Here is a 19,884-nt window from a genome sequence, read left to right as displayed (position 1 = left end):
CTTGCTCAGTAGGTTAACGGGTATGAATAATTCAGAAGTGTTACTCTTTTGTCTCTTTTGTTTCTGTTTTTTCTCCCCTCCTCCTCCCCCCCTTTTTTTTTTCCCAGGCTAATGAGGAAGATCAGAAGGCAGCTCAAGTAGCCCAAGATGAGGTGAGCAAGAACTCAAATGTTTGCAGCTACACCCCCTTGTCCCCTCTGACCGTCTGGGTGTTCATTTCCCTCCTTGGAGGGGAAGCTCAGGGCTCCAGTGGGGTTTGCTACTAGCTGATTTTCATGTATATGTTCAGGCTGGCCAAGCAGGGAGTTGCACTGCCTGTTGTAACCATAGCAGAGGAAGGAAGTTCATGGCTATGTAAGCATATCCTGTAACTGAGCCCCAAGGGAGACTTATCAGAGATGCTGTGAGATGAACCCCCCCATTGAAAGAAAAGGGATAAAGGGCAGAAAGGCTCTGTCAGTTCTGGCATACCAGGCATACTGCATGTAGTCAGTCTTAATTCTGCTCTGTCACTTGATTTCTGATCACAGATGGGTGAAATCCTGGCTTTGCACCCTTCCCATTCAGCAGCTGTCCATAGGAAAGGGTTTAAATAACTCAAATCCACAAAAACAGTTAAAAACATCTGTATTTTCCCTTCTAGGAGATTGCCCGACTCTTGATGGCCGAGGAGAAAAAGGCTTTCAAGAAAGGGAAGGAGAGAGAAAAGCCTTCCTTTGAAAGGAGGAGGCATGATCAAGACTGGAAGGTATGTCGAGCTTCAGCAGATGCCACAAATGAAGTGCTATAATGTTATTCCCATTTCTAGGGGGAGGTTAGGGTGTGTGGTGAGAACAGAAGGAATGATGCAGACTCTTGCATCCAAAGGGTCTTGCTGCTTCCCAAGCCTTTTGGAGCCACCTCCTTGGTTAGATGCTCTTTGGCTTTGGGCTCTGATCTTGGAGGTGGGCACTGGATGTCACAGCACCTTGTGGCCTCCCTCAACCACTGTGAGTCCTCCTGGTGCACGACCTTTCCTCTGCTGAAATTCTCACTGTAGTAATAAAAGCAGTAGTTGGTTCGGTTCTGTTTGTGCACCGCAGGTACAAGGACAACACAGCTGCTCCAGTTATCCCTCTGCTTCATAATAAAATTGACTCTATAATGAAAGTATTGAGTGTATCAAGCCTAGGTTTTTGTATGAGTAATACTATAGAGGCTTGGCTAGCCAATGTGCAATGGAAGGTGATAGGAAACAGATTTCATGGTCTGTGCTGGTAAGGTGCTAAAGGGGGTGTTGTGTTAATCTTAGGGCCAGTTGGAGGTAGCTCTGATGTTTTCAGCTTCCTTACTGTGTTTGAGTGGTTGCCGGAGCACAGCTGCATGCAGCTGGTCCCTCGTGCTCAGCCCAGCCGTGTGCACAGTCATTACACACTGACTGCGTTCGATCCCAGCTTCGGGACTGTCCCCCAGCACTGTCTCATATTTAGAGCAAAAATTGAGTTTGGCTCAGCAAGGCTGAGTTTCATTTGCTGGAAAGTAGTTGTGATACTGCCGTTTGCATGTGTCTGGCTGTAGCTAGTTGTGTGTATAAACTGATGCACGAAAGGACTGCATGGAGCTGGGGGAGCCTCCGCACACTGGCTGGTGTCTTGCAAGGCACGCAGATGAACTGCTTTCTCTTCTTCCCATCAGCATGATGCAAGCGAGTCCACGCGCTCAAGGTCAAGAGAAGGGCCTGATACTCAGCGACACAAAAGCGACAGGTCTTCAAGGTGAGCTTGAACCGGCTAGTAAAAAATGGGGAAATGCAGCTGAGGAGCTGCTCAGAAGCTGAGTCCTAAGGAGGAGTTGTGGGGCGACCAGCCTGACCAACCCACAAGGGGCTTGGTAAAGAGCAGAGGTTTTAGCACTGAAAGGAGATGGAGGGCACAGACCTCGTGAGGTGTTTGGTGAAATGCGTTACTTGCTGCACTCGTGGCATTTGTCCATATTGGTCTTCGTGCCTGGTGCTGGCAGAGATTGATGAGCTTGTGCAGTGACATTTGTTAAATGGCAGAGAAGCATCGAGAGGGTTAAAGAGCTTGTGGGGATGTGAAACCAAATGTCATCTCTGGGCAGGAAGGAGCAATTTTGATGCATTTGCACAGCTGCTCCCTTGGGTTCCTGCTCCCCAGTTAAGCCCCGTACACTGCTCCCGCTGCTGTGTGTGGACACCCCTCTTCAACCACGTTGTGTTTTGGGGTACCTCATCCCAGAGCTGATGGGAATGTGCTGTAGCCCAGTGCTGCTTCTAAAACACTCAGTACCCTTGCCTGATGCTCTTCATAAGGGACTGAGCCCTGGATATGACCGTCTTGGCTTTGATTTCCAGTCCAGATATGAGCCTAAAAATTCTTGTTGAATTTGCAAAAGAAAAAACAAGAGGTGTGCTGGTGGAGACTGAGGAAGATATTCGTAAAATATTCTGGGGTTAAAACTGGGCAAGCATTAAACACTTTAAAATGTTGCCCTTTTGAGTGAGGTTTGCGTCAAGCTTCATAATGAAAATTCTGTGTTTCCTGACAGCTCAAAACCATTATTAAATTAAGCAGTCTATGAGAAGTAGTAAATGCTGTGCATTTCTTACCACAGTAACAGGCTGTGGTCAGAGGAGCTGGGCTGCAGGTAGAAAGTCTGGGCCAGACACAGTTTGCATCAAACTGACAGGGACAGACCAGGCAGCTGAGCTGTTGCTTTTGCTGCACTGTTATACCTTTGAGGTTTTTTCCTAACACTTTTTTTTTTTTCCTCTGTGCTTGGCAGGTCACAGCCTCTCCTCGATGACTTTGAACACGCTCGATATTACACAAGCCAGCCCAGCCCCTTGCGCCAGACCCCCAAACCTGAGCACTCTCCTAAAGGTAGGATCAAGTCCATGGCTGCCCCACATTTGGGTTATTTTGGGCTGTTTTCCTCAAATAATCAGCCTACAGGACAGGATGTTTGAAAGAGGGGTTTTAATAGAGAGGAGGAATGGATATTATTGTCCTAGCAGACAGGTGATGCTATTCAGTGTTCAAATTGTACTTGCTGAGCATGTTGCAGGCTGAGAGACTAAGAAGCTGAATGAGTTTGCCTTGAGTTTGTCAAACTGCTCTCTGCTGTCCTCTGTGATCTCTTAATGATGAATGACTGTAAATCCAGGCAGCAAATGAAGGAGAAAAAACATAAAGACAATGACATGATGGATTTTAGATGACTCACTAGTATCAAGCAATCCAAGACGAGACAAAACCTCACAGTATCACCTGTCTGGCAGGCGAATGGGATGATCAGATAGAAGCTTGTTCTGAGAACGGGCTTGTTTTGTTCCTGTAGCATCTTAACGCTGCTTTGTTGGCTTGTTTCCTGAAATCACTAGGCACAAGACCCTAACCACAAGAGTGTGGGTAGGGTTGCCTTCTCCATTTTTTTTTTAAATCCGAATGCCAATTGTCTGAGTGATCTGTAGAGTCTCTGGGGGAGGAAAGGGATGGCTGGAGTTTGACTCAGTTGCTCAGATTTCTTCCAGCTTTGCTGCTTGTGACTGAAATGTGGACAGTTTACTTCCCAAAATTTAAAGTTTGGGAAGATTTTGCATTCTGTCTTCATCAAACAAGCTGGAAAGTTGATACAGTCTCTAAGCCCAACACTTGTTTTCTTCAGTGGGACTGTGAAATGTGGCTGCAGTGCTGTTCACAGCCTAGAAGAAATGCAGACGTCTGCCTGTCTTGTGGACCTGTCCTTCCTTTTGCTTGCATTAAGTAATGGGTGGTTCCCGTTTTGGCATTCCAGTATCCTGGAAGTCATGCAGGCATCTAAGAGGGCAGAACAAGTAAAAGATGATAGCAGGCAGTATTTTCTTCACCAGGATCTATCCTTACGGACTTTTTTCTTTCTGTTTTGTTTTCCAGGTTCCCGTAGGAAGCAGTAAGCTAGCCTTTGCTTTGGTACTGACTCTTCTGTAGCAAACATTACTGGAATTGCCAGGCAACTTTCTTGACTCCTTACCCAATGGGAGGTACACCCTCCACTCCCAGGATCTCCTCTTTAAGTGTCATCATATTAATAAGGAACACTTGTTCGTTTCAATTTCTTATTCATGTGATGAGTGCAGTATAATCTAGCCGCCACTGAGCTGTGTGAATCAACTGATTTACAGCTGATTTTAACAGCTCCCTCTTGTATTGTTTTCAGGCTTTCCTTTTATTTTTAAGCTTTGGCTGGAGCTTTGACAGCTAGAGGTGCACATACGACAGGGAGGAAAATCCAAGAAATGGGTTGGGTTATTGCAATGCAGCAGAATGTCAGAAATACAAGTCCTTTCTGTATTAGGGTGACTTAACAAAGAGAGTTATAAGAGGAGACGTGTTTCTTCCTGTGCTGGATAAGACAGCTGAGCCAACCTGACAGGGTCATGCTAGCTTGCAGAAAGGAGAGAGTGTCTTCATAATGTACACCAGCAAAAGTCAGAACCTGGGACTAGTCAGGAAGAAGTTGCCTATGTAACAAGGTTTCTTAACTGCTGTATTTCTTTCTAGGGTTTCCAGCAATTTGGGTAGAGTGTGTAACCAGGCATTTAGCTCCAGGATATTGTTAAGAGGAAATACAATTTCAACTGAAATTAGACCTTGTGTGCACAACTTTTAAGACATGCCAGGGAGTTGATGAAGCTGTGAGTTGTGGATTGGGAAGAATCACACAAACAGATTTAAATGCCTGAAGGGACCTCTGTGGTCACCTGCTTTGAGCTTCAGCGTGGTAGAAGCCAAGGAATTTTCACTGAAGCCAAGTAGGAACTACTGTAATTCCCAGCTCAGTTGCTTATGCACTTGAGTACAGTAACTTGTGTCTGAACCTGCATGTGTCTTGGAAACTTGGGACTGAAGGAGAGCCATATGGGCACTGAGCATTGTGTCCAAAATCTATGGTTACAGGCAACTTTGAGCTAGACACAGAATGCTGAACAGTCCACGCAGTGCCTGTGCTGACTGCCTCCCCTCTACACTGCTCCTGTCCAGCACCCCAGGCAGACTCCACTCCGGACAAAACTCTGGGGTGTAGCAGGGTCTGCAAGAATAAGTTGTCTGTATAGATTTGCTCATGCAGTGATATTTTTTCTTTTTTTCTTTCAATGGCTTGTTTTCCCTCCACACTTTGAAAATCATTCTTCTCTTTTGCAAACAAGTAGCCTTTTCCCTTGGCCTCCTCTCATTTCAATTCTTTTGTCTTTTTAATCTTTTTTTTTTTTTTGCTGGTTTTAAGTGCATTTTTAAACTGCCAAACTGAGCATCTGGACAGTGGCTTGGAGTCTTTTTCATCCAGTACAGGCTAGTTATTAATTCGGCAGTCTAGTTCATGGCAGCAAAGGCTGGCCGCGTTGCCCCTGCAGCCCAGCTTCCTTATTGCCCGACCCTGAGTCTGTCCTACCATGCTCTTCATCTTCTGATAGCAGCTGCAATTCTGCTGTTGGATTTGCGGAGAGAGGGGGTTAGAGCCATGACTATACTCACCCTCATCACCATCTGCTTGAGAAAGGAGCCAGACACCTCTGCAGAGCTTTGTGGAGAGCACGTGCTGGTGTGGAGCACTGATAAGAAATCGGAAGAGATCATGACTCTCTGCTCTTGCACTAATGCACAGTTCAAGCTCCAAGGCAGCTGTAAGGCTTTACCCTTGGCTGTTGTCCTTGGTCAGGATAGTTACTGAGGCAAATCACTAGGAAGACAAGGCAACTCCTTCACCTAAGCTGCAAGGGAATGTTTAATACCACAGCATGAGCCCTTGCCTTGCCTTGACCAACAACTCAAGAAACCCATCTCCTACCCCTACTGGTGTGTTGGCAGCAGTTGTGCTGTGAAGAACTAGTTAACCCCCAGTAGACCTCTGCTCCAGGCATACCAATAGCCAAAAATGTTGTAACATAGGACTTTGTGCATTGGCAGCATCCCATTAGCTGCATACCCTTGCTTCCTGACCATGAGCTTGGTCACCTGCATGAGCCCTTAAGAGACTCGCAAGCTATTGCTTGCTGCTGCTTCTCAGGAAATATCCCAGTCAGCGGCTAGATTATACTGTCCTTTCCTTGTTCCCTCTTCTAGTTCCATCTCTGTCCATTCAGAAGTGTTAATGTTATTTTAAACGATCCAGAAAAAGAACATAGACCGTGTTTTTTCCTTTTTCTATTTGGTAACTTGGGCCAATGTGGCCACCTCATCTGCAATGACTTTATTTTGTAAAAATTTATTTTTGTATTTCACGTAACAGTCAAAACTTCTACTGCTGAAAATGCCTTTTTTTTTTTTTTCTGTGGATTTTTCCCCTCCATTGCCATGAGAGTATTTATTGTTGTGAAATGGATGCCTGGTGGGGTTTTATGGACTGATATTTTCTACAAATACCCCAGTCCAGGCCCTGCTGCTTGTATCATCTGGTGCACTTGTGAAAACTGGATGGGGAAAAATCCTGCCAAATCAGAAAGTGGTTGTGCTTTGTGTTTGCTGTGCATGGGGAAAAATGGTGAACCTTTGTACAAGGCAAGGGGAAATCACCAACTAGGAATTCAGCCCTCCCTGGGCCTCTGTACCTGGCTGTGATGGGCTTTCTTGCACTGCAGTTGACTGTTGTAACTTCTGTCTTCCCCTAATCAGAAAAAGTCATGAAGGCCCTGAGCCTGCTGACATTTGAAGAACCTATTAATTCAGGAGGGGTGCTTGGGAGTATCCAAGTTGTTGACTTCAGTGGGAGTGAGTGGAAATGATATGAGAGAAAACTCCAGGTGATTTTTATTTGGAAGCTGGGTATAGTCTGAAGAACACCTCAGTGCCTACTCTGGGGAGCTGCAGGATCTCCTTAATGGCCTCCTTGGGCCAGCCAGCTCTCCAGCTGTGGCACCAAGAGACGAGAGTCCAAAGGAAAAATCCCAGGAGCATCTCCTGCTTCCTTGGATGCTTTCAGGGAGTGCTGAATGCTTTATGGGTTGCTTTGGTCTATATCCTCCCTTAGTTCTTACCTTTTTATTCATTTGCACTCCCTTGTAAGTGTTTCTCCTGGTTTATTTTTCCATAGCCCTTGTGAAAAGGGTGGGCCCTGAGGTTTTGTTAGAAGGGGCTGACATCTATCGAGAGAGAAATGCTAGGAATGGTAGCTGAGATAAGCGTCTAGTAAATGGGGTATAAAACAGAGCAATTATTCATCTAATATAGCTTGTGGGCCTCATGCAGGTTAGAGACTTCCTGAGGCAAAGGTTACAACCGGACTTGCATGTTTAGTAACCACTTTTGGAAGGAGATTCCATGGTCCCATTGAAGTCAACAAGAGCTGAGTTAAGATCATGGATGAACAAGGAGCTGAGTCATCTTGGGGCTCAGCAGCCATGGTTCTGCTGAGACTCAAGAAGATACAACTTGTAGGAGAGATGCAAAATCTGCACCTTGCATGTGTGTCCCTGGAAAAGAGGCACAATGAAGTTGATCTTTTTAAAAGAAACAATCAGAGCAATATTTCCTTTCTATGACAGAAAAATGTTTAAGCAACTCTATTTTTCCTTTGTCTTCCGTTGCCAAGTTCTAGTAGCTTTGCCTATGGTTTTGCTCTGGATGTAATAGCATGTCGGAGCCCTTGCTGGGACCCCAGCCCCGGTCATTCAGGTCTTGCATCCCTTTCTGACTTTGTGCATTAACAAGGCAACAGACACCATGTGGAAAATTCATCATCGTGAAATCCTGGCACTTCCTAATCTCCATAGTAGGCACGTCTCGCCAGCAAGAGCTCTCGCCGCCACCTCACCTCCGTCCAAAGCACAACGGTCTGCAGAAGAGAGGTCGGGCGAACCCGAGTGATCGTGCCTTACATGCAGGGATACTCGATGTCTTCAGCAATCTGATCTGAGTCACCTTGCTATGAAACACTGTCTTAACGTGGACTGTACAACTTCCAGCAGCGAGAAGCGGTTGTCGTCATGTGGATAGATCCAAGAGGTCAACCTCATCTTTTTTTAAAGAACTTCATGGTTTTGAACTTAGTGGGGCGGGAAAATATCAGTTGTTAGGGGACAGATGAAGTCTCATTGCTGAATTTCTCCTCTTGAGGAGGAAGGACAGAAGTTACAAATGCTGCAGTTTGCTTCACTCTGTAAAAGGGATCTTGTATGTACAGTATTTTTATATCTCTGCATTCCCACCTGTCAGGATTTGAATCAGGATTAATAACATTCTCTTACTTAAGGGGGGAAAAAAAAAAAGGATTTTTATTTTTACAGTGCTAGACCTTTGTGTGTTTTGGAGGTTTTTTTTGTGCCAAATTACAGCCACTGTTACATCTAGTGTTTTCATTCAGTTTATTGCTATTGATCAATGTGTATATTATATATTTTTATTATCAAGGTTTTTTATTTTAATTCATATTAACCTGTATGCAAACTAACTGTGGATTGCTAATTTATATATAAAGGGGAGCACTTGAAGAAAGTGTGAGGATTCCCCTCCTTAGGTTACACTCTTGTAGTCTAGTGCAGCCAGTCCATGGAACTCATCCATCGCTTCTTACACAGAATGGTCTCCTGGGTGTCTGTCACCCCGAGCAGGTTGCTCCTGCCATTCCTCTGGGCTGTGCAAGTCTGTGTGAGATGCAATAGGAAACGAAGCGCAGCTCCTAGCGTGCACGGACTGATGATGGGTGACTGAGCTCTCTGCTGTCCTGCTCCTGGCAATGGTGCCAGGGAGCATGCTGCAGCAGGAATTCCCACCTGGGGGTGACTTTGAGGGTTGCTCTGCCCTATATCCATGCCCAGCTGATGGATGGTTTTGGTTTTGCCCCACTCTCTCAAGATTTTCAGTGCTCAGTTTTGCAGTTGCTCTGGGAGGTGGGTGTGGGATATAGTGCTGAGGCACAGCAGTGCCCCTCACAGGAAGTATTCCACAGGCAGCTTGTCTTTTTTTTTTTTGTTATTGTTGTGAAGGACAGGGATAAACCTACTGAGGTCCATCCTGGCTTACTGTACTCTTTACAATAGGAGCCGTAGCAGACTTCTGGCTGTGCAGCACTGCCGTGGGGGCTCTGGCTGTGGTGCACGCAAGAGCCGCTAGCACTGCTCCGCCCAGGACAAGCTGCAGGACGCAAGTTTTGTGTTGAGAAGCTGCACTGCCCTCAGCTTCTGGGCTGGAGATATCATCGGCCGCCTCCTCCCCATGGGTAGCACAGGGCAAGGCTCAGCTGTGGAGTTTGGGCTCTTCCAGGAGAGTCCCAGAGAGGGCAGTGGCACACACAAATGAGCATTTTCTACTTCATGGTAAACAACTTCCACTGTATCAGTGTTCACTCTGTGTAGACTCCACGGTGTGTCTCCAGCTGCATCTGTGCACTGCAATATAGTTAATTGCCTCAGAGAAATAACTGCAGTTGTCTCATTTAGCTCTTCCGGGTAAACTTTCAGCCTGTTGAATCTTAATATTAGCCACACAATGAGATGAATTAATCAGAAAGCTTAAATTCTTCAGAGCTGCAAGCGTACCCTGTGTTGCAACAGCTAATCCTTAAATATAAATTGCGCACTGACAATAATCCGTCTATGCAAGCCTAGGTTTTTTCTTATTTTTGACTGTTCACTCTCTAATTTTATCAGGTTTGGCATAGAACTTCTGAATGACATTTAACCAAAGTATCATGTCCGTGTGTGTAGCATGTTTTGCTTCATTCTCCTGAATTCTCATTGAATGTAAAGCGAACATTGCCTTGCCCCGTTTTGTTCAATAAACCGCTGTATTTTGTTATCTACCACATCCTTCTGTCCCTCTGTGTGCTTTCCTGGGAACACCGAAGGGGGTTACACGAGAGCAGGAGAAAACAGTGCTTCATTCCACCCTTGGCTGCTGGAGCTAAGCTGCTTCTACCAGTAATTATATTCTTCCAATGTAATAGATGTAGCAAAACAACAAACTTGTATTTAATTTGATTATTTTGTGGCCAGAGAGATGGGGAAAAAAAAAACCCAACAACTGTGTAATATCTTGGAAAGGATCTGGACTGTTTCATTTCCTGAGACTGTGATACAGAAAAATAAAGCAGTGTAATGATTTGCAAGGGTAGGATACTTTTTTCTTTTTCGTTAACATGGCTTTTTGGTCTGCAAAAAGCTTGCTTGAAGCTTCCCAAGGACAACTTAGACCTGCAGTGATGGGAGGGAAGGCAAGAAGGAAACAGGGCGAACGCCCTGTGACTGACTGATGTCTTCAAAGGCATCAGCTGAGGATGCAGCCTCGTGCAGCTCAAACGTGAGCAGACACAAAGCCTTTTCCGTGTCATGAATTCAGTTGGCGACTCAACATGTTAAATAAAGGGGAGGTTACTAAATATTGAACAGTGGATCCTGAGTCCAAACTGTAAACCTTTCTTAAATGTTTATTTACTCATTTCCCTCTAAGTCCCAAGTATAAGGATTGCACAGGGGAGCAGGGAGCCCTTGCACACCCCCCCACAGGGTGCACCAGGCTGTCCCTGCATGGGCCGGGGGCTTTCCTTCCCCAGGGGATTGGGTCTGTGCGGGAGCGGGGGCTCTGACTCCGGCCAAGTTCGGTTTTGGGCTTGATTAGGGGCTGTGTCACAGCACTACCCCAGTGCTTTCAAAAGTCTTTACGTCATCCTTACCTCCTGCCACCTTCCATCTCAAAGTCCCTCAGGCATTAGCAGTGAGCAGAGGTAGGGACCAGCAAAATAGAAAAATAAATTTACTAGGACAGGGCTCTAGCAGTGGAAGAGCCTTGTAGAATCAGGGCACTCGGAAGTGCCAAGAGCTCTGCCAACTTACAATTTATTGCAGCCTCTTGTCTGAAGTGACTGGGTTGGTCTGTTTGCTTTGAAAGGCTTCTTTCATGCCAGCCTTGGCGCTTGGTTAAGCATCAGGCTGTGCTGGGAGAGGGCGGCAGCTGGAGCCCTGAGCAGCATCTTTCACCTGCTGCAGGGATGCGCACCCAGGACTGTATGTGGGGACCACAAAAGGAACATTGACGACCCCTTGGGGAATTTTTTTTTAACCTTCTTTTTTTGCTGTATCAGCAGAATTGCTGGTCTCTGGCTTGCCAAGTCACATGCAGGTCTGAAACTGTATGGATGTGGGTGGTGATCCATTGTGCCTTTGGTGATGGATCCAGGTATCCTCCAACTGTGAGAGCAGGTAAGCTGTTAGAGACTGCTTGAAGTCAGCATTGCTCAGAACCCGGCAGCCTGACTGCACACGTGGCTGCTCCAGCCTGCACTGCAGGGTAGGAGTTGCAGGTGGCAGCTGCCATCTCCCACCTGTGCATGTGTCTGGATGCTCATCTTTCACCCGGGTCCGTGCTGTGTAACTGGGGGCTCTTGCCCAGAAAGACTTCGGTGGGTGTTGCTCCTGGCTTAGGAGGGCTGAGCCCTGCTTAGATGCCGCCTGTGGAAGGAACTGCAGGGCTGGGCGTGCTCACAGGCAGCAGGCAAATGGCTTTTCACATCTGGATGGACGGCCAGGGCTAAACTGAGCTGTTGTGTGTTGGCTCACACTTTGAATTGGGAGCAGATGCTGGTGGAGCACCGTGATTCTCTTACCTGGAACTGATGCTCCTCTTGTTCATGATGCAAACTGTGGCTGCAGAGCGACCCAAAGCCTAAACAAGCTGGGGTAGCTGAGACACGAATGACTGAGTCTACTACACATGGTACGTTAGTACCATTCTCAGTTCATTTCCTGGAGACCTGGCAGGTTACAGTTTCCCTGGAGGCGGAGAGCGTCCTTCTGCCATGCGAGACCCTGCGTTTTGCCTGAGACTATTCCTTCTCAATCTCAATATTGAGCAAAACCAGGCCCTACATCCCAATCCTTTGTGCCATCCTGCCAGCAAGCGTCAGCTCCTGGCACCAATCAGTTATCTCAGGTCAGAGGTGCTCGTGTCCATCACCATGATTTGTTCTTTCAGAGACAGCGACCCTTGAACATCGCCCTGAGTCCATCGGTTTAACCTGCCTCACCCTGGCCGGGCTTCCTGCCACAGTTAATGGCAAAACAGATTTAGCATCGACTGTAAACCAAGTGTAAAACAAGTACAGAACTTGAGTCTAGCAGCTGGGAATTTCTGGAATGTCAGTGCATCTCTGACCCCAGAGAGCCCAAAACAAGCACCCAAGCGGCTGTGCCAAAACCTGCTCCTGTTTCATACTGGTGGTGGTGTGCAGCAGCTCTGAGCATTGGCACCTTGGTTTTTGCAAAGTCTCTTTTCCCCTGGTGCTGCTTTTGCTTTAGTAATAGTTCCCCTGTCCTGCCCTTCCCCCCAAAACACACATCCTAACTCCACCTCCGTGACTCACTTTGTGGCCTTTTGAGGCCAGGCTTCAAACACTGACCCAACTAGCCCCTAGCTGGTGCTGGGGGCTCCAGGACCACCATGTGATTTCTATTTATGTATAAACAGCGTAATGCCACATCACAGGACAATTTTTTCCTGGCTATTTTACATTTGGATGCTGTTCCATTTTTATTAAAACACGGTTGACATATGCAGCACCTAATTCTGAGCCAGAGAAACACATGCTTGTCTTGCTAATAGGGTTTATGCCCAGATGAGGGGTGCAGAAGAACACCAGCGTCCCCTTCCCTGGGCTAAGCATGGAGCTGGGACGGGCACTTACCCAAAGGCTGCTCCATGCCGTGGCCCTCCTTCCACCTTCATCCTCCTCAGGTACAGGCAGTGCCCAGAAGGTGATGACACAGCCACACACGCGCATGTCACCAGAGGGTACTTGGGGAACACGAGCTTTGTCCCAGCAAGGCTGGAAAAGAGCTGATTTGTAGTTTTAACAGTTACTGATACAACAGTTGGAGGTTTACCAGGGGAGGGTGGTGGTTGGGGAGTGGATGAGATGTCTGCCTACACAAGGTTTATTCCCACCGCTGGCTGCCAGCTGCCACTCTGCACGCTGTCCCAAGAAGTTGCTCTCAGCCTGTCAAGGGACACACAAACCTCACTTGAGCACTTCACTTACGTATTTTTATTTACCCGTCAATTACTCACAACTGCTGAGCTACTGAAGGCCAGCCTGAGGGTGCGTGCTAACGTCCAGGAACATCCCTACCATAAAGTGTGCAGGCAGGTCCGGAGGAAGAGATTGCTTGCAGTCTCCTCTCCAAAGGCAAAGGGAGGCATCAAGAACAAGGGTTTCTCTGTGAGTTTTCTAGTCTGCCAGCAAACCCAGGCAGCTTGTCCTACTGGAAAAGTCCTCAGCTGTAGGAAATGAGTCCTGCGCACAGACAGGACTGCTCTCGTTGCCACAAGGAGCCTGGGAGGGTTGGTGCAGAGCATCCCACAGGAGAAGGGGATGCATCATTGCAGCCCCTGAGGCAGAGAGGACCCACAGCTGCCCTAAGTATGGCCATGATTGCAGATCTGACAGCAGCTGTGTCCTGTTGACACCCCACCACACACACACCAGGGCATAAGAGGGACCCAAAGCAGCAGTACAGGCAACTGGGATGGACAGGTCTCTGTTTGACAGGGAGAGCTGTAATAGCCCAACAGCAGCAGAAGACGACCAGGTCCTCCTGGTGTTTGCCCCTCTGTGAACCAAAGCCATCTCTCCTGATGCCAGGAGTTAATTCAGCTGTGCAAAGGTGCAAGTTAATGCCAGCTTGCCCCATCCCTAAGGATGCTGAAACAGCTGGCCAAAGCTGATCCCTCCTAGCCCTGGTGTTCTTGGTCTTCTGCACTTCAAGCTGGGAAGGGACCAGTGCCCTTGTGGATTCTGGGTGACAGCAACAGCTCCCGACAGAAGCAGGTAGGCCAAGAAGGGATGGCTTTTCTTCTCCATGGGACAGGCTGATCTCAGGAAGATGTCTGCTTGAAATCAGGGTGTGCTGCTTGGACCAGTCGCTGGAATTTGGAAGTCACTTTCTGCTCAGCTGAAAACACTGTTTTCTCTCAATATTCTTCCAATTTGCTGAGTTGCAGGTGTGTGACTAGTTAGTTAGTCTGCCTACGCCTTCTCCTCCCAGCCTGCTCTCCCTTGGGAAATGAAGAGCAAATTAAAAATGCAAGCTTGAAAATAAACTTGGATTAATAAAGATAAATTATAATAATCCTTAAAAAAAAAAGAAGGTAGAAAAATGCTTTATTTTCCTTTTAAGTGATTTTTTTTTTTTTTTTTTTTCACTGATGACAGTTCCAGTGCTGCGTGCTGGGCCCGGAGCAGCACGTTTTATACCATGGCTCTCTCTAGTGGCCAGACCACAGACAAGAAAAGCACCGTGTGGCTGCTCAGTGGCAGAGCTGCAGCTGCATCTCAAGGCAGACAGGTGTATCTGCAGCAAGGGAGCTGGGTTTGGGGGTGCTGACACCCCACCGCAGGGGAGCTGTAGGCTCCCCTCTTGCAGGTGTGCCTCCTGCATGGACTGATCAGGCCACAGGAGCAACGGGCAAATGCAGCCCTAATCCCACCTGCGAGGTGTGCCAATGGAGGAATCGAGTCTCAGAGAGATGTATTGGTGGTTCTTCAGCCCTACAAAGCCCTCAGGGTGAAAAAGTTTGAGGGGGCTGCATTGGATGAAGCCATTCAAAGCCCTCCAGAAGTCAAAATACCTGATAGAGACCTTGTAGCAGCCTTCCAGTACCTAAAGGGGGCCTACAGGAAAGATGGGGAGGGACTCTTGATCAGGGAGTCTAGCAATAGGAGGAGGGGTAACGGCTTTAAACTTAAAAAGGGAAGACTTAGATTAGCTATTAGGAAGAAATTCTTTACTGTGAGGGTGGTGAGACCCTGGCCCAGGTTGCCCAGGGAAGCTGTGACTGCCCCATCCCTGGAGGTGTTCAAGGCCAGGCTGGATGGGGCTTTGAGCAGCCTGGTCTAGTGGGAGGTGTCCCTGCCCATGGCAGGGGATTGGAACCAGATGATCTTTAAGGTCCCTTCCAACCCGAACCCTCCTATGATTCTGTAACTAGCTGGGGTCAGTTATTCACAGTACAGCCGTATCCTATTCCTTGCAGACAGATCTCACGCTTTGAGAGGAGCGTTGCCTTGCTCCTTTCAGCACACGGCAGCTGGGAACTGACAGCGGAGAGGATTCCTCCTCTAGGTTGGCCAGAGGTCTTTGGAGGCTTCTCTTCGTTTGGCTTTTTAATTTCATTTGACAGTGTGGTTGGCAATAACCATTGGCACCTAACTATTGATCGCTTGCAGGGTAATATTTGGGCAGTCTTCTTATTGACGGTACTGCAGATCTTGTGTTCATTTCATTGTAGAAACTGTGTGCCAAAAACATGGATCTAAATGACGTCAATTATGTGGCAAAGCCAAACACTGAAAAATTTAGGAAAGACCAGAACTGAAATAGTAAAGAGAATATTAATTTAGCCCCGTTGCCAGTACACAGTGTAAGCCTGATAAGAGCAGGGTCAGTATTTTTCGCTGGGCTCTTACGTCAGCCGCGGCGCAAGCTCGCTGGGTGATGAGCTGTGACCAGTGCTGCTTACTGCCATCACCTCAAAATAAAGCCAAAGTTCCCCAAAGAACAGGGAGTTCTGCTTCTTGACAAATAATGTAACTGTCCACCCCCCCCACCCCCACCAGGAGTCAGAGCCTCCACCACCTTCTTCTGTAAGTCCTTAATGCCCTGAAGGAAGGGACTCCTCTTATAGCCAGCCTTTCCCATCTTGCTCTTCTGGGAAGAGGCCCTTTCATGCATAGAAAGATGCTTTTCCCCATCCTTCTGATGGATTTAAACTTCTCTCCGCTTCTGTTGTGAGTATTTTGTTTTACTTTTTTCTCATTAGAGGATTGAAAATTGACTCTGTACATGCTAAAACAAATTCCCTAGATTAACTCCCTCCCCCGTGACTCTTGTAGCCATTGGTGTGAAATATTTCAGCCTGTGGCTCAAAGGGAGCAAATGCTTTTCTTTGGCTTGCAGTGCTTTGCTGTGTTTGGGAGAATCTCGTCTTATGGTGGCGTGAGCACAATCCCAGTGAAACCTGTGGCTGCTGCTTTGCAAAGAAGTCTGCAGTGACTTTTTGATGTGCAGCACTTTTAGGAAGCTATGCCGGTTACCCGGACGTCAAGAAACCCGTCTGAAACCTTGGCCTTGCAGCCTCCCCTCCAGAGGGAACTGGTGTGGGTGGCACCTGGTGGGGATGTGGTGGGGGCTGGTGCAGAGCACCGCCCCCGGCCCTGCAGCCCAGCTGCTGGAGCGAACTGACAGTAACTATTTTAAAACTAATATTGAGTCTCCGTAACTTGTGAAAGAGTTCTGTATCAAAGCTACCGCTTAGTGCTGTGAAATGGGGCGGGGGGGGGGGGGGGGGAGCACTTAAGGAACTGCTTCCTCCTGCTAATTAGTTCCCTTTTCTGCTGCGCGTGAAGGTAGGAAAAGCATCACTAGGAACTTCATTGCCGGAGTTACCCACTTACCACTACATTGGTGCTGTACCAACCTGCAACGGAAAAAACAATCCTTACCCTAAATTGCTTGAGGCGCACAGTTAAGCGAGAGGCAGCCGGGCTATAAGAGTAGCAACTCACTGATACTGCCTTTTTTTGCTGTTTCTGCTACTTCAGTGATTTTTTTTTTTTTTTCCCCTACTTCAGAAGCACAGCTGTATGTATTTTCCCGAATCCCATGGACTTAGGCATATCACTGCACTTGTATCTGGTCCTCCTTCCTTTTTTGTGGTATTTACCCTTTACAGCTTAATTGGGTTCTGCATTACTGAAGGCTGCTTGCTACTCAAAGGGCATTAGAGAGTTGCATTGAAATATTTATGTCCAGTGCATTACTTCATTAAGGAAATGATCTAAAATGAATGGAGATTGAATTATGCCCAAAATGCCCTACGAAACTGGATGCTGACTGATTACTTAATGGTTCTCCTGATACATGATGCATTAGATGTCTATGTTGCCTTTAATTTTTCATGGGCTGAACTGTGTCTTACAGCAGCCCCAGACTGTTGGTTAATGGCATTTCCTTGTAACTGAGTATCGTTTTTTTGTTGGTTTCCCTCCCCCCCCGCCCCGCCTTGACATACGTGGCATTTTCATGCTATATGAATTGAGGTGTTGAAGTATGTTTTGTGCTTGAGAATCTAATGGAGATCACTAAACGTATCGCTCCCGTTTTGGTGCTAGGAGGGAAGCCTGTTCAGAAAGCACACCTGCAGCTCAGGAGGGCCCTTGGGATGCGTTTTGCCTTTAGCCAGGCACACGTAGAGCTGTCTCGCAAGCTACCGGCCTGTGGTAAGAGAATGGTTCTGTGGTTAAGACTGAAAGAGCTTAATTTGGTGCTAACCACTCAAGTGAATGTTCGGACAGCAGAGTGCTTTTACCAAACTTCTTAGTTTTCAGGGCTTTTAGCAAGCTTAATTTGATCTTCAGTAACAGAGAACGAATTCTTCCAGCTGGGACCAGCTAATGCAAATACTAATACCAATGTTACAGGATGCAAAGGAACACTGCGATAGGTCTTTCAGATACTGCTGTCCTTACTCCCAAGCATGTGGTGGTGCACGTGCCTTTCTCTTCTGGAGTCGTCGTCTTTTTTTTTTTTTTTATTCCCCAGGAAAATTGCTATGTGTTCCTGGGCTGGAGAAGCTCCAGCCTGTGTGGACTGGCCAGGGCTCAGAGTGAATCTGGGGACAGCAGAGCCTGCAATAGTGAACAGGGACCTGGCACGTCTGCGTTGCTTGTAACACTCTCGCAGCAGCATTCCTGCTGCTCATGGCATGCAGGACCAGCCTGGAGAAAACTTGTTTTCCGAGACCTGTGGCAGTGCCTGCTTCGATGCCTGGGAGAGATCTCAGTGTTGTCCTGGCATTCTGCAGCGCAGGAGTTCTTTGAATCTTGATTTATACAAAGCAAAATGCCTAGGATTTAGCAGAAATGCCTCTTTATAACAGAAATGTCAGCTCGTTTTCCCTTTTGGCCTGTCCCTTAATCTCACCATCTCATGCACTAGGGAAATCCAATCCTTGCAAAGTTAATGTTATTAATTGATGCTTATTGGATTATCTTTAAAATCAAATGAGCTTTAGCTGGGTGAGATGGAAAATAAAGAGCATGCAGGGACTTAAAGGAGATTCAATTCAGTAGAATCCCTTTGCTAGTAAAAAGTAGCTCCTGTGGAGCCTGATTTCCTGAAACACTAGGGATTCCTGCACTGCAAGGGACTGTTGTGGCATAAAATGCAAGACTGGGAGTCAGGAGAGCTGGGTCCATCTTCCAGCTCAGTGCAAAACTCCCAGTGCAGCATTGGTGGCGTTGAGGGGACCAGTGAAGGACTTGAGCTCTGCAGCAGGTGCCCAGCAAGGAATACAAAATGCCTCGCTGGCACCAGACCGCTCCTGGGGAAAGCTGGTGTTCTGGAAGTATGATTTAGGAGCTCAATATATTGACACACGGAAATGCGATGTGTGCGGGGGTGACATCTGCTGTCGCGGCTTGCGGAGACTCAGATACCCTCCAGGCAGCATCCACTGCAGTAGCATATCGTTTTCTGCATCCCAAAGGTAGGTAGTTAGCAAGTTGAAAACCCAGGTTTTATTCCAGCTGTTCACTGAGACACAAAGCCATGTCTCTGCTGTGCCAGGAGAGTGTGCTGGCTACACAAGTTTAGGCTGATAAGACTCTGCTCTCCCATCCCTGGTGCTCAAACTCTGCTGCTCTGTGATGAACTGAGCTCCCAGGGCCAAGCCATCAGTGCAAGGGGGAGCCTTAGGTGTCCCTCAAAAAGAGGGGACCGCTGGATCAGTCTTGTTTCTGAAGCGATTTAGGCATTTCACACTGTCCTTGGATTAAATCCTGAAATACCCTTGCTGTAGGGAGCCAAGCTGGGCACTTGCAGGGTGCACAGTGCTGGGGCAGCCTCACCTGGGCTGCGTGGATGGAGTTGGTGTTTCTGTGGCTTCCAAGGCTTGTTGCTGGATGTGCTCAGAGGCTCTTCTGGGCATTGTGTCCCTCTGGGTGATGGCCAGCAGCGAGCCTGGGAGCCAAATGGCCAGTGTGTACGTAGCAGGCAGACAACAAGCAACCGCGTGGAAAATAGTTGGAGGGAGACATAGGGGAGACAGGATTATTGCGGAGGGGTGGACAAAAAGGACACAAATGCAAAAGAAAACAGATTAGCATTTTTATTGTGTTTCTTCTAGAACACACTGGGGGCTTTGCCTTGCCTTCCTGGGGAAAAGGGAATATCTACTCCCTGCCTCTCAATGCAATGAAAACCCAAAGCAAATCATCTGACTCCTGACAGCTTGAGGTTCTTAACACAGTAAATAAGGCAACATGTTTTTTTCAAAGTCAAAAAAGGACCTGGGGTTTGTGACAAAAGTTATTAATAAAAAGTGTTCTCTTGGGCAGTGAATTCAGAGGTTGCCTCATCAGACAGTAATTACCAGCCCAGCACCACCGTTCCTGAGACAATTGAAATTTAGCCTCCTGACAAAAAATTGATTTTGAAGATTAATTGTCCCCTGTAGCACAGTTTTAGACCAATCCGAAATACAGAGAGGACAATTGTCCTTTGGGTTTAATAGAGCTGTCTCTTTGATATTCACGGAGCTGGAGCTATATGCGGTTTTGTCCTGACTTAAAGCTGGTATGAGGGAGGCAGTTTGCAGAGAGGCGCTGCTGTCGGAGAGGGAACAACCACAGGTGACATCTGTTGGCGCTGCACTCCTGTCTCCTGTGCTGGACCAAGGGTAACATAAAAACAAACTTTGGATTTAAAAAGCGGAATTGCCTCGTACATCTCTAACTGCAGCTGTATCAGTGCAGTGCGCTCCGCTTTTAAACCTCCGCTGGAAAGACAATGCTAGCTGGAAGAGTTCATCTCGATGTTCTTTTCAAATTTGTGTGAAAGGGCACTGCTCAGAGCCCTGG

General features: G+C 47.3%; 1 protein-coding gene across 2 annotated transcripts in view; it reads left to right on the top strand.

The window, feature by feature from the left end:
* Positions 1-9,779, top strand: part of CCDC50 (coiled-coil domain containing 50) — a 44,983-nt gene extending 35,204 nt beyond the window's left edge. Inside the window, exons 7-11 of one of the 2 annotated variants that reach the window (XM_074591320.1) lie at positions 108-152; positions 644-748; positions 1,675-1,754; positions 2,785-2,882; positions 3,915-9,779. In XM_074591320.1, coding sequence (XP_074447421.1) covers positions 108-152; positions 644-748; positions 1,675-1,754; positions 2,785-2,882; positions 3,915-3,934 — 348 coding nt within the window. In that variant the 3' untranslated portion in view covers positions 3,935-9,779. The remainder of the gene's footprint in view (positions 1-107; positions 153-643; positions 749-1,674; positions 1,755-2,784; positions 2,883-3,914) is intronic. The other variant, XM_074591321.1, reaches the window with a different exon arrangement.
* Positions 9,780-19,884: the final 10,105 nt, after the last annotated feature.

This window comes from Larus michahellis, chromosome 6 (genome assembly GCF_964199755.1).
Source record: "Larus michahellis chromosome 6, bLarMic1.1, whole genome shotgun sequence".
Classification (NCBI taxonomy): Eukaryota; Metazoa; Chordata; class Aves; order Charadriiformes; family Laridae; genus Larus; species Larus michahellis.
Note: the sequence above shows the minus strand (reverse complement) of the source record. Positions and strands in the feature narration are given on the sequence as shown.